Source organism: Ovis canadensis, chromosome 18 (assembly GCF_042477335.2).
Source record: "Ovis canadensis isolate MfBH-ARS-UI-01 breed Bighorn chromosome 18, ARS-UI_OviCan_v2, whole genome shotgun sequence".
Classification (NCBI taxonomy): Eukaryota; Metazoa; Chordata; class Mammalia; order Artiodactyla; family Bovidae; genus Ovis; species Ovis canadensis.
The window spans coordinates 18650690-18670797 of record NC_091262.1 but is presented as its reverse complement, the minus strand read 5'-3'; the positions used below and the strand labels follow the sequence as shown (position 1 = coordinate 18670797).

At 40.0% G+C, this 20108-nt stretch overlaps 1 protein-coding gene across 1 annotated transcript in view; it reads right to left on the bottom strand.

Moving 5' to 3' along the window:
• The window catches only part of CERS3 (ceramide synthase 3), a 140163-nt gene that overhangs the window by 55229 nt on the left and 64826 nt on the right, over positions 1–20108 (bottom strand). Inside the window, exon 9 of the mRNA XM_069559189.1 lies at positions 9777–9930. Within this exon, the coding sequence (XP_069415290.1) occupies positions 9777–9930 (154 nt within the window). The remainder of the gene's footprint in view (positions 1–9776; positions 9931–20108) is intronic.

Genomic DNA, 20108 nt, shown 5'->3' with positions numbered 1-20108 from the left:
GGGCATGGGGCTTAGAAGAGGCCAGTCTACTTGTGGGCTTGGCCCTCACTCAAGATATGTTATCTCTTTTATTATCTTTGACTTCTTTAAACAACTCTACACTCAGGTGTAAAATAAATGTATGATTGATTTACACCAGAAAATCTCCCAATGGGAATTTGCCTTCACTGAGATTTTCTGAAGAGCAGCCTCTATGAAGAGCTGGAATTAACTGATTATTTGCCAAGGTAACCAAGCAAAGTCAATGACAAGATCATGAAGTCTGTGGGAAGTGACCATAAGCCACACTAAACACACATACACACGTACACTGTTCCTGGGGAGGCAGAGAACAGCATTAACCTCAAGAAGCCCCAGTCCTGGGTGACCCTGGGTGAGGTACATGCGTTCCTCACTCAGCTCTCCCCTCCTCCAGACAACAGAAACCACCATCCACGTGGACGTCAGGGGTAGGCAGCAGTAGTAGCACCGTGAGGGGACCCTGGCTTCCTACCAGACACTTAGTGGTCTCTGCTAGCTCCGAAATTCTACGTGATTCTCAATTTGTGGTTGGACTGAACATCAAGTATAGAAAAACATTCAAATTTGAAATTCTTTGAGTCCAGTAACTTTGAAAAATTATTTTTGTTATTAAATTTTCTAGATTCCACTGTTGTTTCTTGAATAGATTGTTAAACTAATTAATCTACATAATACCCAGACATATGGAAATACAAACCGATAGCATTTTTATAACACTGCACTTCAATGGTCAGTCTTTGTGATATTTTTATGATGTCTTGTTCAGCTGTTTTTACATCCACTATCACTGACTAACAAAAGAGAACTGAAGTTTTCTTGGACGTTACAGATTTTATGTTTCTTCCCTAAAATGCTGATATCTGAGTGAATGTGTCCAAAGTACCATCTAGAATGTGAGTTGTGAAAGTCAACTGGCAGAAGACAGCTTTGGAAACTGTCACTGGAGCCACCGGCAGAAAGCAAATGGAAGACAGAGCTTGACTGCAAGTAAACTGCCAGGTCACTTGAAACTCACAGGGTCTCTGGGATTCAGCACAAGGAATAGTGCTGCTTTATAACAGTGAGAGTGATGATGGCAGCTAACATTTATCATGTGGGCACTGGGTGCCAGACACTCTACTAAGGGCTTGCTCCTACAAGGCAGGCACTAATATTATCAGCCTCATTTTATGGGTGAGGAAACTGAGGCAATGAAGAGAAATAATAATGCTCAAGATATGAATCTACATAGAGCCATTAGTCTTAGCTATTACCCTAAATGCTTTCAGTTCAGTTCAGTTCAGTTGCTCAGTCGTGTCCGACTCTCTGCAACCCCATGAATCGCAGCACGCCAGGTCTCCCTGTCCATCACCAACTCCCGGAGTCCACCCAAACTCACATGCATCGAGTCGGTGATGCCATCCAGCCATCTCATCCTCTGTCGTCCCCTTTTCCTCCTGCCCCCAATCCCTCCCAACATCAGGGTCTTTTCCAATGAGTCAGCTCTTCACATGAGGTGGCCAAAGTATTGGAGTTTCAGCCTCAGCATCAGTCCTTCCAATGAACACCCAGGACTGGTTTCCTTTAGGATGGACTGGTTGGATCTCCTTGCAGTCTAAGGGACTCGCAAGAGTCTTCTCCAGCACCATAGTTCAAAAGCATTAATTCTTCAGCGAAAGTAAAAGAGGAGAGTGAAAAAGTTGGCTTAAAGCTCAACATTCAGAAAACTAAGATCATGGCATCCGGTCCCATCACTTCATGGGAAATAGATGGGGAAACGGTGGAAACAGTGTCAGACTTTATTTTGGGGGGCTCCAAAATCACTGCAGATGGTGACTGCAGTCATGAAATTAAAAGACGCTTACACCTTGGAAGGAAAGTTATGACCAACCTAGATAGCATATTCAAAAGCAGAGACATTACTTTGCCAACAAAGGTCTGTCTAGTCAAGGCTATGGTTTTTCCAGTGGTCATGTATGGTTGTGAGAGTTGGACTGTGAAGAAAGCTGAGCACCAAAGAATTGATGCTTTACTAGGAGGTAAAAAAATAAAGATTAAAAATCATTTAAAAAATAATCAGAAAACTGTTTTATGCTTTTTAAAAGTTCAAAAATAAATTGAAGGATCTATGTTTTAATCTACTATTTTGATTACTCAGTTTGTTTCTGTACTATTTTTTACTCCATACAACTGTTTTAAATTAATTTTCTGGTTATTAATCTTCCCTGAAAAATTAGGAAAGGTTAAGTATTATAGGGCTTCCCAGGTGGCAAGTCTTAATGACCCAGATAACCATGATGGTGTGGTCATTCATCTAGAGCCAGCATCCTCGAATGTGAAGTCAAATGGGCCTTAGGAAGCATCACTACCAACACAGCTAGTGAGGTAACGGAATTTCAGCTAAGCTATTTTAAATCCTAAAAGACGATGCTGTTAAAATGAAGCACTCAATATGTCAGCAAATTTGGAAAATTCAGCAGTGGCCACAGAACTGGAAAAGATCAGTTTTCATTCCAATCCAAATAAGAGCAATGCCAAAGAATGTTCAAACTACTGCAACTGTGCTCATTTCACATGTTAGCAAGGTAATGCTCAAAAATTTTTCAAGCTAGGTTTCAACAGTACATGAACCGAGAAATTCCAGATGTAAAAGCTGAGTTTAGAAAAGGCAGAGGAACCAGAGATCAAACTGTCAACATCCTTCGGATCATAGAAAAAGTAAGGGAATTCCAGAAAAACATCTGCTTCATTTACTATGCTAAAGCCTTTGACGGTGTGGGTCATAACAAACTGGAAGATTCTTAAAGAGATGGGTATACCAGACCACCTGACCTGCCTCCTGACAAATCTGTATGCAGGTCAAGAAGCAAGAGTTAGAACTGCACATGAAACAATGTACTGGTTCAAAACTGGGAAAGGAGTGCCTCAAGGCTGTATATTGTCACCTTGCTTATTTAACTTATACACAAAGTACATCATGCGAAATGCCGAGCTAGATGAAGCACAAGCTGGAGTCAAGACTGCTGGGAGAAATATCAATAACCTTAGATATGCAGATGACACCACCCTTTTGGCAGAGAGTGAATAGGAACTAAATGGCCTCTTAATGAAGGTGAAAGAAGAGTGAAAAAGCTGGCTTAAAACTCAACATTCAAAATATAAAAATAATAATGTTTTTCTTGAGTCTCTGCTTTCAGCATCCTTTCCCACGGTGGGAGTCAGTCCACCTCACCTCCCTAATATGCCCTGCAACACTGCACTGGTCTCTGGACCTGCTGTGGAAGCAGCTCAGACTCTAATCTGGTCCTGCTCCAGAGGTTCAGGAGAGAGGGGACATATGTATACTTATGGCTGGTTCATATTGATGTCTGACAGAAAGCAGCAAAATTCTGTAAAGCAATTATCTTTCAATAAAAACTAAACAAATTTTTTAAAATATCTCAACATTCAAAAAAATCATAGCATCCAGTCCCATCACTTCATGGCAAATAGATGGGGGAAAAAATGCAAACAGTGACAGACTTTATTTTCTTGGGCTTCAAAATCACTGCAGATGGTGACTGAAGCCATGAAATTAAAAGACACTTGCTCCTTGGAAGAAAAGCTATGACCAACAGCATATTAAAAAGCAGAGATGTCCCTTTGCCAACAAAAGTCTGTGTAGTCAAAAGTATGATGTTTCCAGTGGTCATGAAGTGATGTGAAAGTTGGACCATAAAGAAAGCTGAGCGCCGAAGAATTGATGCTTTTGAACTGTGGTGTTGGAGAAGACTCTTGAGAGTCCCTTGGACTGCAAGGAGATCAAACCAGTCAACCCTAAAGGAAATCAGTCCTGAATATTCATTGGAAGGACTGATGCTAAAGCTGAAGCTCCAATACTTTGGCCACCTGATGTGAAGAACTGACTCACTGGAAAAGCCCCTGATGCTGGGAAAGATTGAAGGCAGTAGGAGAAGGGAACGACAGAGGATGAGATGGTTGGATGGCATCATCAACCTAACGGACATGAATTTGAGCAAGCTCTGGAAAATGGTGAAGGACAAGGAAGCCTGGCATGCTGCAGTCCTTGGGGTTACAAAGAATCGTTCATGACTTAGCAACTGAACAACAACAATTATAAATTTTTGACTCAGGGTCTTCTAGGCTTGACCTTACCACGCAATTACTGTGTGAATTTGGTTGAGCCTCAGTTTTCTCAGTTTCCCTTATTAGAGTGTTCCTTTCTCTAACTAAAATAGTTCTGCATGTGTTGAAGTGTCATTCTGTGAACTTAAGAGACACTGCTTGTCAAGAGCAGATGGCTAGGGCCAGTTGCCAAGGCACTGGCTTCTCCAGCCTGGCTGTAACAGCTGCAGGCTACAGTCCCACCTCCATGTTCTGGCGATGTACCAGTCTAAGATGTCACAGAAACATGCTTGAGTTGGCCAGCACTCAGTATGATATTTAGAAGAAAGAAAATAAAAACTTAAGAATGATCAAGTTCTAAGTAATATCAAACAAAAGCATGCTATGCTTCTTCTAATTTCCTCTGAAAGCACTTCTCATGTTTGCAAAGAGAGTAAGCTTAATATGTCAGCCCATCATAATTCCCAATGTGATGTGTGGGCTGGTAGTTCATCACAAAATCCTCCATTTTATAGGAACCAGTTAAGTTTCAATGCCAATTCTTGTTCTCAAAAGCAAGCTGCCTGCTAACCATGGTATGTATATGTTAGTGTCCTAAAATTACAACAATATTGTTAAAGTAGCAAATTTATCATAAGCATGCAGCAATCCCATTGCTTAGGGAAAATAAGTTTTTCTTATTCTTAAAAAAATCACAATTTTTTAAAAGAATAATCACTTTTATCTTTTCAGTCTACCATGCAAATTCTTAGAGACCATAAACAGATTCATAAATTATTTTGTAACTTGCCATCCAAAATACCGTGACTTTTTTCCCAAAATTATTTATTCATTTGCATGTTCAAAATCACTTATTAGGGGCCTGTCAGACATAAAGAACTTGAAAAGACAAACTCTCAATCTCTGTTATAGGATTTTTTAAAATCCTCCTATTTTGGAGTCCTACAGACCTCTGCAATTCCATTTTATAAATATCAAGAATTAGTCACCTTAGTAACAATTGTGTTGTGTGTTAAATGCTAAATATTTATTAAACAGAATTGAAAACTGACTCGTTAGTTGTCCTCTAAAAATTTCAGCTCCTGCCTCTATCCCTCTCCTCCCCTTTGCAATGCAACTACGCCTTCAAACAGCATTCTTTAAAAGGCGGCTTTATGGCTTTGGAGGAAGAAGCTGATTTCACAGCCAGATTTGCCACTGCTGTGGAAAACAGAGTGCACATGCAAGCCAGCTGAAGTCATAAGGGCTGCAAGGATTAGGGCCGCAGGGGCCTCCACTGCTGCTGTCAAACTGCAATTGGAAACAGCTTTTCCAAAGTACAGCATGAGAAATCAGGAATTCCTGTCCACAGCTCCCCAATCCACAGGGTTTTTAATCAGGCTTGGTATTACCCATTAGAGATCAGAAATATGAAAATCATGATGAAACCAAACAAGAGTATTTTCTAGGTTTCCAAGTTTTGTTCTGCCTGGATCTCTTCCAAGCCTGTAATTATTGTCACTCACTACGAGATGTGGGTTTGATCCCTGGGTCAGGAAGATCCCCTAGAGGTGGGAATGGCAACCCACTCCACTATTCTTGCCTGGAGAATCCCATGGACAGAGGAGCCTGGCAGGCTACAGTCCATAATGTTGCAAAGAGTCTGACATGACTTAGGGCCTAAACAACAACAATGACCAGTTAAAAAGGGAACTTCTTCTGACTGGGACAGGAGCTCTAGGAAGGCTGGACCCGAAGGCAGGGCAGGCTCAGTTCAGTGACCTGCCTTCCTTCCAACCCCTGGATATACAGATTGTCTTAACTGCTCAAATTCAGTTATTTCATCTGTACCTGTCACTTAGAGAGAGAAAGTAATTTTTGCAGAGATCATAGAAAAACTATTGAGAACTTTAATAAACTAGAATCATTCAATGAAAGGTTTATTTTCTAAGCCACTCAATGGCAACCCACTCCAGTACTCTTGCCTAGAAAATCCCATGAACGGAGGAGCCTAGTAGGCTGCAGTCCATGGGGTCGCTAGGAGTTGAACAAAACTGAGTGACTTCACTTTCATTCACTTTTATGCCTTGGAGAAGGAAATGGCAACCCACTCCAGTATTCTTGCCTGGAAAATCCCAGGAATGGGGGAGCCTGGTGGGCTGCCGTCTATGGGATCGCAGAGTCGGACATGACTGAAGCGACTTAGCAGCAGCAGCCAGCTAAAGAAAAGAATTTTTTCTTAGGAAAACAAGTTCAAATCATCAATTTAGTTTAAAAAATATTCAGGATTTGATTTGGGGTTAATCCAGATGTAGACTAATTTCCAATACCTTTGTCTAGATTTAGAAGACCTAGAGGTCATTTATGGCAACCTCAACTTCATTTGTCAACTTTTCAATGATCTTTGAGACACAAATGCTAAAGTAGGAAAATAAATTAATCAGAGATTCGATTTAAAAGATGAGCTTATCAGATAAACTACAAACATATCTATTACATATGTCACTCATTCTGATCATGACACAATGCTATGTTATACAGGGATTAGGTAACACCCAAAAGTGGGCCAGCTGTAACTTTCACCTTGAAAGATTCTTAATTAAAATTCCCTTATATGTATGACTCCTAGGCAAGGAAGGAGTTATGACTTGATTTTTTTTTAACTTGCCTTAAAAATTCCAGTCAAATTCCATCTATATAACCAAACTTTCCCTGGTCACCTTGAGTCAATTCCTGTTTTGTTTTTCACAGCAAGTTTCTGGGACCTCTCTTCGGCACAGGACATTCTATACAACAAATATAGTTGCTAGTAGATGAATATTCTCCAACTAGATTCTGGGCTGTTTCCCCGAAAGGAACAACTGTGTCGTATTCATTTCTTTAAGCCATCTCTTCCCCTGTTCTGAAATTAAAAACTAGAATTCTAAATGAAACAAACAAAAAAATTCCCTTCCATTGTCTAAAATGTATTATTCATTTCTTAGGGAAGAAGATATTTTCAGAAAAAGAGTATTGGCAAATAATGGCCAAAATTTCAGAGAGGAGAAGAAAGCTCAGTGGGAGAACATTATGTACAAACTGGACGATCACCTGGAGAAGGAAATGGCAACCCACTCCAGTAATCTTGCCTGGAGAATTCCATGAACAGAGGAGCCTGGCAGGCTATACAGTCCATGGGGTTGCAGAGTCAGGCATGACTGAGCAACTATCACTCACACTCATTCTTAATAGTGCCCTTCCTAAATACCATGGGGAATACAACAGTTTCTAGAGAAGCACTTTGAGCACTCAAAGCTTTGTTTTCTAACTGGTATTCCTCAGCCACTTGCCCACCAATTACTTCTGTGGTTCTAGCATATATCTTTTGAGAATTAATAGCAATGTTTGGAAGCACGGTTTCACACTTAACTGTGATTAATACAGTTTATGCCTGCATATGCTCTAGATTTGGAGGATGGTGGTACATTTGATAGGAGATAGTATTTAGATTAGCCATTGTTATGTGCATTTTGATACATTTTTAGCTTCTCAATAAAAGGTGATTTCATGCCTCAGTGAATTCTTCACAGATTTTAAAAATAATGTATATGTGTAAATACAAGTATTTTACTAGAAAGCAAGTATCTTTAAGGAATTCCAGGTGTATAACATGGCCCCATAACTTTCTTCCTAAGTAAGGAGGCTAGATAAATGGTGCTTGATGATAATGTACTCCACCTCCTATTGGAAAATTAACATTATTTACCAAGAAGGAACTAGGGGAATAGGGGGCAGAGACTTGCATTGCTGAAGAGTCAAAAAAACCATTGAAAATATTTTCTATAGCAAGAAGGAAACATGTATATTGAGAGCAAAGAGAAGAACAAGTGAAGGTGCATGATAAAGCTTCTTTTTAAATGATGTTAGCCTTTCTAGTAACAGGCAAGCTGGGGATTTTAGGTACAACGATCCAGTTTCATTTCTTAAAGCCTAGCTGATATAGCCACAGTATAGGATCTCTTCCTATTAGACTGCTACCTCATTGAAAGGTTGCAGCTACCTAGAGTTCTTTTTAAGAACAAACTATGGTTATTTTTAAGTTGCTTTGAGGGAACCAAAGAACCTAAAATAGCCCCTGGCCAGTATTGCTCTGAGGTCTCAAGTGTTATTTCTCTGAGAAACTTTGTACATGGTATAGGAGTTTAAGAGTAGCATTGTCTTCTTGCTTTAATTTCTGTACTGGGAATTTCAGCAAATAAACTATGACATGAGGAATTCAAACACATGGCCTATCTTACTTTCATTTAATTATTTTGAACAATTGAAATCTTGTTAGACACTGGTTTCTCTGACTGGGTCTTTATAGCCAACTGCTGCTTACTCAGTCACATTTTCAGTAAGGGGCTCTCAGATTACCAACTCAAACTCCTTGGTTCTTGAGACAGCATTCTTTTTCTATTAAGATTTTAGCTCTGTTTTTGAATCCTGACTGGATGTCTCTGCTCTCACATTCTCTTGGCTTTTCTTCTTTGATCCACTTGTCAGTCTTATCGCTTGACCTCCTCATGGTTTCCCATTCAAACCAGAGGAAGTTAGGTAGTTGATGACCAACTACTCCTGCCTTGTGGATCACGGTTTATTAAACTCTGCTTTTGCTGAGATACTGGACATACTTAAATAACAACCCAGACATTTAAGTTTGGATAGGAATGGGTTGGTTTATCAAGTAGGACAGTGTACTTGTCCTTTAGGAGGAAATACTCAGGAGTGTAAGGGAGAAGATGAATGGGAATTTCATTTTACACGGCTTAGGACAACATGACTCAATAAATGAAGCTAAACTTTCTCCTGGATCCCAGAATTCAAACCATATTTATAAATATATAATTCAACTACTGTACGGTTTAAATGGGCTCGTTGGGCTAGCCTGGGAAATACCATTTTTACCATTTTCTACAGAGAAAGTATTTTCCAACTTATGTATCAGACAACTCAATGACCTTTTAAAAAGCAACCAGTTTTTATGTTGGAACTATCTGTGCAGCAGTTTCTTTACAGTTGTACATAAAGTGTTTTTACTGTAAAACTGAGTTAATGTATACAAATAGACCTTTATGCCATAATAAAATAACTAGTACTTAAAAAAAAAAAAAAAACAACAACAAACTGGACGATCAGCAAAGGTGAACTAAGGATCTGAAACAGCACTTAACTCTCACCATAAAGCCTGCCCCAAATTGGAGCAAATTTAGACTTGTTAGGACTTTCTTTAAGAAGCAGCAATCAATTCTTGAATAAAAATTTTCCAGAAAATCCTTGTCCTCTAATAAAAGCAATTTCTTAAGAACACCTTGGAAATCTACTTAATGACCATAAACAGATTCATAAATTATTTTGTAACTGGCCATCCAAAATACTGTGACTTCTTTCCCAAAATTGTTCTTTCATTTATATGTTCAAAATTACTTATTAGGGGCCTGTCAGACATAAAGAACTTGAAAAGGCAAATTCTCAATCTCTTTATAATATTTAAAAAAAATATTTTGAAGAAATTCTCATCAAGATGATCAAATCAAGAAAAAAAAATTCTGGTTAACTATAAATTAAGTAGAATGTTCCATCATCTGGGCCTCACCTTTGTTCTGGCAATGAAATCTACTTGCTAAGAGCAATAAAACCTGAACGGCCCTTACCTTCGTGAATATACTTCTTTTGAGCATCTTCAGGATTAAGTAACTCCAGTAAAGATTAAGAACTTGCAGGACCATGAGCTGCAGGTTGAGGAAGATGTATGAAAAGAAAGGTTGAAGGTAGTGCAGAGGCAGAATCAGCGTGCAATATAAAATCCTGAAAAACCAAACAAATGAGAATGTTTCGTTATAGTCAAAGCACTTCTGAATTTTCAGTGAGGAAACAAGCACTTTTTCTCTCAAGGCATACAACATTTATTTCATTTCTAATAATGTTCAGGAAAGACTCAAAAGAAAACAATATGGTAATATCACCTTTTACATCATTTTTGGAAAGTCACAAATGTTCCTCGACCTCAGTTTCCTCTCTGCAAAGAGAACTGTACATCCTTATCCCACTTACCTTCCCGGGACTGGAGAACATGAGATAATGCATGTGTGCGTGGGGTTATTATTGCCTTTTGGACACAGTCTCATCTATTTGGCATCAAAAGTGAATGGGAAATTTTACATGAGTAAGTTTTCTGGATAAAACAGACTTTTAAAGAAGCAAAAATTCTATTATTACTTTTACTTCCACTTTCTAAAGTGAATTGAATACTTCATTAATTTCATAAACAGACTCCTGGACATAATATGAACTGCCCTCAATGACTAGGATGCACAGTGCTTTCAGATACAATTGCAGTATGAAGGCTATCTGTTGTCTTCCCAAACTGCAAACACTGGTGTTTATACATGTTTGTAAATATAGTTTTTTTTCATACAAAATTGAAAAATAAGAACACTGCTCATAAAATTACAATTAAAAAAAATAAAACTGTAATTTTGTGCATTCTTCTCTAACTTTTCTTACATATATTTAAATTTAGGATTGGGGGCAGGAGGAGAAGGGGACGACAGAGGATGAGATGGCTGGATGGCATCACCGACTTGATGACCTGAATTTGAGTAAACTCCGGGAGATGGTGATGGACAGGGAGGCCTGTTGTGCTGCAGTTCATGGGGTTGCAAAGAGTCGGACACGACTGAGCGACTCAACTGAACTGAACTGATAGTAAAATTGACTATTTGGGGGTGTGCAGTTCTACAAATTACAATAAAAGCATAGATTTGTGTAACCACCACCACAATATAGAGACAGAGTGGTTCCATCAACCCCCAAACCCTGGTGCTGTCCCTTTATAGTCATATCCCCAGACCTAACTCTTGGCAACCACTTATCTATTCCCCATCCCTTTGTCTTGTCAAGAAGGCCATATAAATGGAATCATACAGTGTGTCAGCTTTTGAGATTGCCTTCTTTCACTCAGCACAGAGCCTCTGAGATTCATGTAAGCGGTGTGGGTATCAATAGCGTGATTTTTTAAACTAGTGAGTGGTATTCTATTGTGTGGGTATACCCATTAGTGACCATTTGCATTGTTTCCAGTTTTTGACAATTGTGGACAGACTGCTATAAATATTTATGTAATATATATGTTTTTGTGTACACATGAGTTTTCATTTTTTTAAGGGTAAATACATACAGGTGGGACTGTTGGGTATCACAGTGCCAAGTATACACTTAACTTTACAAGAAACTGAAAACTTGTTTTCCAGAATAACTATTTTGCATCCTAATCAGCAAAGAATGAGAATGCCAGCTGCTGCTCATCTTCAGCAGCACTTATTATTATTCTGTAGAGACTTTGCCACTGTAGTAAAAGTATCACTCATGGAATCTTACATTCAGTTTCTTTTAGCTTTAAATCAAAACAGTTTACACACAATCCCTAGAACCTTATTTCTGACAAATAGTAAGGAGATCTGGATCCACAGGTAGGGACAATGCCCAGAGTCAGCCTGAAGCAGTTATAGAAGATGAACCATCAGCCCCTCTGCCACTTACAAAGTTTTAAGAGTCCAGACTCCTTGAGGCGGAAATCTTACAGCATGCAGGTAGCTAGATATGAGCAGAGAAAAGGTAGCAGGAAACCACACATCTTGTAAACAGCAGGGGTCCATAGACAGACAAAGCAAAGTAGAAACTTTCAGACTGATGGGAAATTGGGTGATAAGGGTCTGAATAGAAGACAAAGAAAGGTGGGGAAAGGTGGCAATCTCCTGTGTTCAAATGTAACCTTTTGCTCATTATGATCTTATTAAAAATAAAATTAGCCTTGTAGATAAGAAGTACCCATCATGCACTGACACTTCTGATTTAAGCTAAATAAGGACAAAAATCCCTCTTCCTCTCAGGAAAATAGAGCTGGCATGAAAATTGGGGAAGATGCCCCCCCAAATTACTCCTTAGTGAATATCCTGCCCCTTCATTAGTATGCCCATCATAACCAGTTTACCAAAGAAATCCAGTGTGGCAGCTCCTCACCTACCTGCTCAATCTCCCTGAGAACGTATCCTTACTTAAATAAACCCCCACTTTACGTTCTTAAAAAAAAAGAAAAGTTTACACTGTTTGAACAATTTGGTGTGTTAGGGGAAGCACACTGACTGAATCCACCAACCCTGGCCAGGCACCATAGTCACCATCTGCATGAGCTGTTTTATGACAGGAGGTCCTGGTAAAGAACACGGAACTAGTAAGCCACCACCAACCGGAAGAGACACCACGTGTCTGACCTCTTCCCAGAATGCTTGTCACTGGCATCCATCTTGGCAGAGCAATGTAGGCACCACCAGGAAGGACTGTGAGTCAGGATGATTGGTCAGAGACAACCCAGAAACTAATCCCATCACCATAAAACCTGAGACTGTGAGCCATGAGGCAGAGCAGTCCTCCTGGGTTCCCCTTCATGACTGCTCTCCACCTGGGCGCCCTTTCCCAACAAAACCTCTTGCTCTGTTAGCACGTGTCTCCTCAGACAATTGGTTTCTGAGTGTTAGACAAGAGCCCATTTCTGGGCCCTGGAAGGGGTCCCCATTCCTGCAACAAATGGTGACTCTGGTGTGGACTCTTCTTCACTACCACTGACATCCTGACTACTTGGGGAACTCAAATGACCTTCTGACCACTCAGAGTGCTTGGGGACCAGCTTGCCCACCAATGGACCAAACCCAGTAGCTCCAGCTGGGACCCTTTTGTCCTTGGTCTCCTCCTGACGCAGACAACTGGCCAGGATGCCCCAACAGGATAAGGAACAAGAGACTTTACTGACCTCTCTCACCTTCCCTCTCTCTTTCCTCTCCTTAACCCTTCCTATCCTACCCTTTTTTCTAGTCCCCCAGTCTTAGACACAGGAGTCTGGTCAAAGGACCTCAGACTGAGCTGAGGATCGGAGGCCAATCACCTTTGCTTGGCAGAGAACTTGAATTCCGGCCCTGCTCTGGTTTCTGGTTTGAATTCTGGTTCTGTTCTGGCCTGGCCTGGTCTCTGGTAGGGCCGATTTCTAGTCCTCCCTTCTCTGGAAGCCCAGTAGTCCCATAACACCTGGGTATCTGCAGGTGGCAAGAGATGTCTGTAAGGGCATCCCTTTTGCTCCCCCATCCCGCCTCCTTCCCCCTTTTCTTTCAGCCTGATTTCCTTTCCTCCCTTTGAAATCTTTGAAGACTTGAGATTACGTTCATTTACTCTGGTAGAATTTGGATCTGAAGTTCTGTGTCTCTATAGGAGGTTTTCTGAGACAATGTAATCTTGTATTTAAGGGAGTGCTTGATTAGGATGGTTGGGTATGTGTATGTGTTCTGTGTTATGATTTGTGATGGCCATTTTGCTTTGTGTGGCTGCCATTTTGTTTAGACCTGATGCTGTTTTGTTAGAGCTTGATTTTCTCTTCCTTGCCTTGAGATCAGGGCTCTTCAGTTCAGTTCAGTCACTCAGTTGTGTCCGAGTCTTTGTGACCCCATGAATCGCAGCATGCCAGGCCTCCGTGTCCATCACCATCTCCCGGAGTTCACTCAAACTCATGTCCATCGAGTCAGTGATGCCATCCAGCCATCTCAACCTCTGTCGTCCCCTTCTCCTCCTGCCCCCAATCCCTCCCAGCATCAGAGTATTTTCCAATGAGTCAACTCTTCACATGAGGTGGCCCTTAGGAACACTAATCTAGACCACCTCTAATTCTTAAGACTGAAGGGCAAATGGGAAGAAGCTTTTAAAAAATATTATTTATCCCAACTGTTATTTATAAACTAGTGAATTTTATATTGTAATATCTGACTAATGACTAAGTTTAGAAAATGAAGCCAAATCTTGTGTTGTGGCTCTCTGGATATGTGTGTGTCTCAGTATGTGTCTTTGTCTCTGGATAATATTGTTGAGATTAATTTGTAAATGAGCTCTATTTAAACGTCTTAAAGAAATGTAAGTGCTTACAAATCAAACAATTCCAAATTAAGCTAAATGAATTTCAGGTTCATGTGAACTAGGAAATATTCAATATTAAATTAATACTTGGTGATACAGACATGTCTTTAGAACCATCAATAAGTATAATACTTCTATTGTACCTAGATTTATTAGAGGTCAAATAAGACTGTATTCTATTTGTTACAAATTTGTTAACAAGAAAAGAAACAAACACAACGTGGAAAAAAAACCTTTCAGGGAAGCGTTTTCAGTAAGAAAAAGTGTGAGAAATGAAAAAGTAGTGAAATGAGTGAGTTACGCATGATCAGGATTTTCTAAGACTGGATTACAATTAGTTGGGGAAGTAGATTTTGTTAGGAATGACTTAGCCACAGGAAAACTGGTTGGAACCAACGAGGCCCAAGATGGCAGAATCCACTTTCACTACACCTTGAGCCTTGGTGTGCACACCCACTGTGACACGTGCAAGCTAAGTGACGCACCCGACAGCAGGGACTGAATCTGACTGACTGTTCTAAGCCCTTTTGATTTGGGGGGGACAAAATTTCCTAAATCAAATTCTATCCAAGTTCTTTTGACCTCTAGTTAACTTTGGGATGCTTCAGAGGGCCCCTGAAACATCCCAAAGAGAGATATATTAAGCTAATTGTGTTTATTTGATTGGTTAAATTACATGGGAATTATTATCAAATGAGTAATAAATCCTCTCGGGTTACATTATATGATAAATGTTACTAATATAGGTATCCTAGAACTTATATGGAGTTCCTAAAATTCTGTCATGTTCTGGTATTCTAATGGGAAACCTGATGACTTTACAAAGGTTAACAAAAGGACTGAACTGGTGAACGTGCTTATAACTTTTATGGTTTCTATCTGAAAAAATTTATGGGTTTGAATCAGTGTTTCCCAGGAGTAGGGTAAATATTCCCCTCAAGCTAATTATGACATTTGGTAAAATTATAAACAAATGGAAACAATTATCTTTTCTATCAGACCCCTTCAGAGACTGGAAATTCTTAGGTTTCCAGTAACTTTATCAGACAAGTTAGGAAGGTTATGTCACTAACAAGTACAGAAATCTCAAGGAATTTTTGAGACCTTGAAAAGTGAAGACTTCACCCAGATTTGTTAGGCAAAATCTGTGATAAGCCTTTGGCACGACTTTCCTAGCCCTGAAAGATTTTATTTTAAAAGTTTTGGCTGAGACTCTATAAAATTTCAGCAAAGCAAAAAGTCTATGATCAATTATGGTTATATAAATCATCAGGTCAGGTTTATTCACACCAGAACTACTTTGCAAACAAACTAGTCTTAATTTGGTTACATTTGGTAAAAATGAGGGTGATTTTAGGGAAAAAAAGATGTTTCAATAAATGTTAAATCCCAGTTTGTTAATGAAGGTCTGTATCTACTAAGACCCATTTCCTGAATAGTTCTTTGCTGTTACGGTATATTAATGCAAAATTCTCTTGAATTATTAAGAGACACCCTAAGTTTGTTTCTGAAGCTTATCTCAGTAATCTATCTTTGGACAACGATCAGATGCCTTGCAATCTACAACCAGAACTGGAAAAGGACATAATTTAAGGGACTGTCTCCAACCTGGATGGAAGGACCTTTTTATCAGGTACTCTTAACTAGCTTGTTCACAGTGAAACTGAAGGTAAATTGACTCTTAGATTAACTCCCACTTCGAAAGGCCCTTACACTGCACTAGTCTATAGAGAGGACAGCTGACCTGATCTCACCTTAAAATGACACCCAGAGGAGAAACTGCACTACACCAGGATGAGAAGAAGACAACCTCAGAGACAGTTTGCCTAAGAGGCTGCACCTGATTCATACGATCATTTATAATGTTTTCTCGACTTCTGGGACCTTTGTGTATAAATCAAATGCTTTTCTATCATAGGCCTGATCCTATGCTAGTTTTAGAAATCAATCCAATTGTTGGCCAATTACCTGTGTCCAGTTCTGGGTTACCTTGGTGAATTTCTTCACTCTAAGGCTCAAATTGGTTGGCCCTGAGAAAATTTACTTTAAAAGGAAAATTGTAGTCATGTTCAGGTCACTACTGATACTACTGGATGGGATCCCCTCACTTGGCCAATTAATAATGCCTGCTTTGACCCTGGTAATAAATTTGAATTCTCTTCTATTACTTAAGCTCAATCAGAGCAACAAGCAAAGTTTCAGCAAAGGAAAAAAATCTCCCACAATTCCTGGATGGATTAATATAGATAACGCCAGACTATGATGATTTAGGTTTAAAGTCTCCTCTATGTTGGGAACAATTACGTCTACTAAGAATGTGAAAGTTGGACTGTGAAGAAAGCTGAGCACTGAAGAATTGATGCTTTTGAACTGTGGTGTTGGAGAAGACTGTTGAGAGTCCCTTGGACTGCAAGGAGATCCAACCAGTCCATTCTAAAGGAGATCAGTCTTGGGTGTTCTTTGGAAGGACTGATGCTAAAGCTGAAACTCCAATACTTTGGCCACCTCACGCGAAGAGTTGACTTATTGGAAAAGACTCTGATGCTGGGAGGGACTGGAGGCAGGAAGAGAAGGGGATGACAGAGGATGAGATAGCTGGATGGCATCACTGACTTGATGGACATGAGTCTGGGTGAACTCTGGGAGTTGGTGATGGACAGGGAGGCCTGGCGTGCTGCAATTCATGGGGTCGCAAGAGTCGGACATGACTGAGTGACTGAACTGAACTGAAGGATAATCAGTCTAGTAACACTAGGAAACTGGGCTATGAACCTTATAGACAGTGCCAATATATACTTTCCCTGGAAGATAAGGATTTGTATGGAATAGACTAAGTCAGATGACCTGGGATATACTGGGCTGCATTTAATGGAAGCTCTTAGCTTAATTTTTACTTATAACTTTACTAATACTGCTGGCTATGTTATTTGTATTTCGCCTGTTTTACAAAATTGCTGTTTCTTACATTACCAAGTGTGTGACTGAGCCTCTGATAATATATAGTTTCATGTGAGATTGATGATAACAGTGTAACTCTAGATATGGGAAGAAGCAACAAGAGAGAATGTTTTCCTGGACCAAGAGGCTAGTAAGACAGATGGTCCAGAGAGTTTTGGATACTGTTTTATGGCCTAGTACAGCAACAGCACATTGAACGGCCTATCAGAGAAATATTTGCCAGACCTGGGAACTGTCAGCATTCTCAGTACCGTGGGAGAAAACGGTCAGGAGATGTGCCCCCCAAATCACAGCAAGCTTATGACCGTGAAGGGGCCCTATCAGCTGAAAACTGGCACTTGCCATCTACCTCCACAAAGATCAAATAACGGCCACTGCAGCTGCTGACCTTTCACACCCCTGAAAGGAGCTCAGGGTGGAGATAAAAAAACGAAGCACTCTGGAAAAAACTGGAAGAACAGTCCTTCAGATAGATATTTTCAGGAAAAGATTTTATGAATCCCAATCCTTGCATCTTCTTATACCTAGAAAAACACTAACATGGTTAACTGTAGTATCTGCTTTGGCTATTAAGGAGAATATCACAATTAAAAATCAAAATAGAGTAGCTATGGTTCAGATATCCATGGAAACGAGTAGGTCACAGTATGGGTGTAATTTCAGACTAGTCCTTATATTGCTAAGAACTTGAGTTTTCTGAGCTGTGTCAGACTTAGAGGCCACCAGACAGTCTCAGAACAATGTCTGAAGGAAGCTAATAACTGTAACCTTACTTTTTATAAAACTAGGCAACTGGCTACCTGGCTACAAGTGTCCACAAAGTGCCAGGTCCAGACCTGGTTTCATGCTTATTCTTCTGAAAAGAAATGAGATTTATTCTGTCTATTAAAATTCCAGTTGTCTCTCCTCCAATTACTTCTAGTTGGGTCTGTTACACCAAAATGGGAAACCAAGAGATTGACATTTTAATCATACAAAACTCAAATCAAGGACTTGGAACTCAGAAATAGTTCCAATTCAGTCTCTGTTCTCCAAACTGAGGCAGTCCTATGCCCCATTTTGACAGTAAGTTATCAGTCATAGTTTCACACTTCCCTGAATTAAAACTAAGCAGGATTCTGTGGGGCTGTAGAGTACAGATCTGTTCTGTGTTCTGCATTTCTTGTTTGTAGGATCTAGGCTTCATTCAGCATTCCTGACCTTCCCTGAGTCCCAAAAGGCAGATTCAAACAGTTGCTGATCAGGGAAGGGAGGGGATACAAAAACCGAGAAGGAGCAATCAAATGGTGGTACAGCCTTGAGGCAGGATCCTGGTTTTCATTCCAATCCCAAAGAAAAGCAATGTCAAAGAATGCCCAAACTACCACACAACTGCACTCATTTCACACGCTAGCAAAGTAATGCTCAAAATTCTCCAAGCCAGGCTTCAGCAATACATGAACCGTGAACTTCCAGATGTTCAAGCTGGTTTTAGAAAAGGCAGTGGAAACAGAGATCAAATTGCCAACATCTGCTGGATCATGGAAAAAGCAAGAGAGTTCCAGAAAAACATCTATTTCTGCTTTATTGACTATGCCAAAGCCTTTGACTGTGTGGATCACAATAAACTGTGGACAATTCTGAAAGAGATGGGAATACCAGACCACCTGACCTGCCTCTTGAGAAACCTGTATGCAGGTCAGGAAGCAACAGTTAGAACTGGACATGGAACAACAGACTGGTTCCAAATAGGAAAAGGAGTTCATCAAGGATGTATGTTGTCACCTGCTTATTTAACTTATATGCAGAGTACATCATGAGAAACGCTGGCCTGGAGGAAGCACAAGCTGGAATCAAGATTGCCGGGAGAAATATCAATCACCTCAGATATGCAGATGACACCACCCTTATGGCAGAAAGTGAAGAACTCAAAAGCCTCTTGATGAAAGTGAAAGAGGACAGTGAAAAAGTTGGCTTATAGCTCAACATTCAGAAAACTAAGATCATGGCATCTGGTCTCATCACTTCATGGCAAACAGATAAGGAAACAGTGGACACAGTGTCAGACTTTATTTTTCTGGGCTCGAAAATCATTGCAGATGGTGACTGCAGCCATGGAATTAACAGATGCTTGCTCCTTTGAAGGAAAGTTATGACCAACCTAGACAGCATATTCAAAAGCAGAGACATTACTTTGCCAACAAAGGTCCATCTAGTCAAGGCTATGGTTTTTCCAGTGGTCATGTATGGATATGAGTGCATGATTTGGAACTGTGGTGTTGGAGAAGACTCTTGAGAGTCCCTTGGACTGCAAGGAGATCCAACCAGTCCATCCTAAAGGAGATCAGGTCTGGGTGTTCACTGGAGGGACTGATGTTGAAGCTGAAACTCCAGTATTTTGGCCACCTGATGCAAAGAGCTGACTCATATGAAAAGATCCTGATGCTGGGAAAGATTGAGGGCAAGAGGAGAAGAGGACGATAGAGGATGAGATGGTTGGATGGCATCACCAACTCAATGGACATGGGTTTGGGTAAACTCCAGGAGTTGGTGATGGACAGGGAGGCCTAGTGTCTACGGTTCATGGGTTTGCAAAGAGTCGGACATGACTGAGTGACTTCACTTTCACTTTTCACTTTCATGAACTGGAGAAAGAAATGGCAACCCACTGCAGTGTTCTTGCCTGAAGAATCCCAGGGACAGAGGAGCCTAGTGGGCTGCCATCTATGGGGTTGCACAGAGTCAGACACGACTGAAGTGACTTAGCAGCAGCAACTGAACTGAACTGATAAGGACACAAGCAATTTATGACAGAAGAATTTTATTGAACCCTCCAACCAGTACCAACTGGGTTTAAAATTTGCTAATTTAAAAAATAAAACAATTTCCGCTTGCATTATTTGCAACCTTTGACAGTTCCCTTAGTAGTTCTACTTCCTTTTTTTTGTGAGTTGTTAATTCAAGATTTTATTCAAAAAGCAATGATATGAACTCTGAACTCAATATAATAGTCATCTATCCATTTTACTTATGTAACTTTTTTTTTAAAAAACTTAGGAATTACAGAAAATATAAAGAGGTTAAAGTAAAAA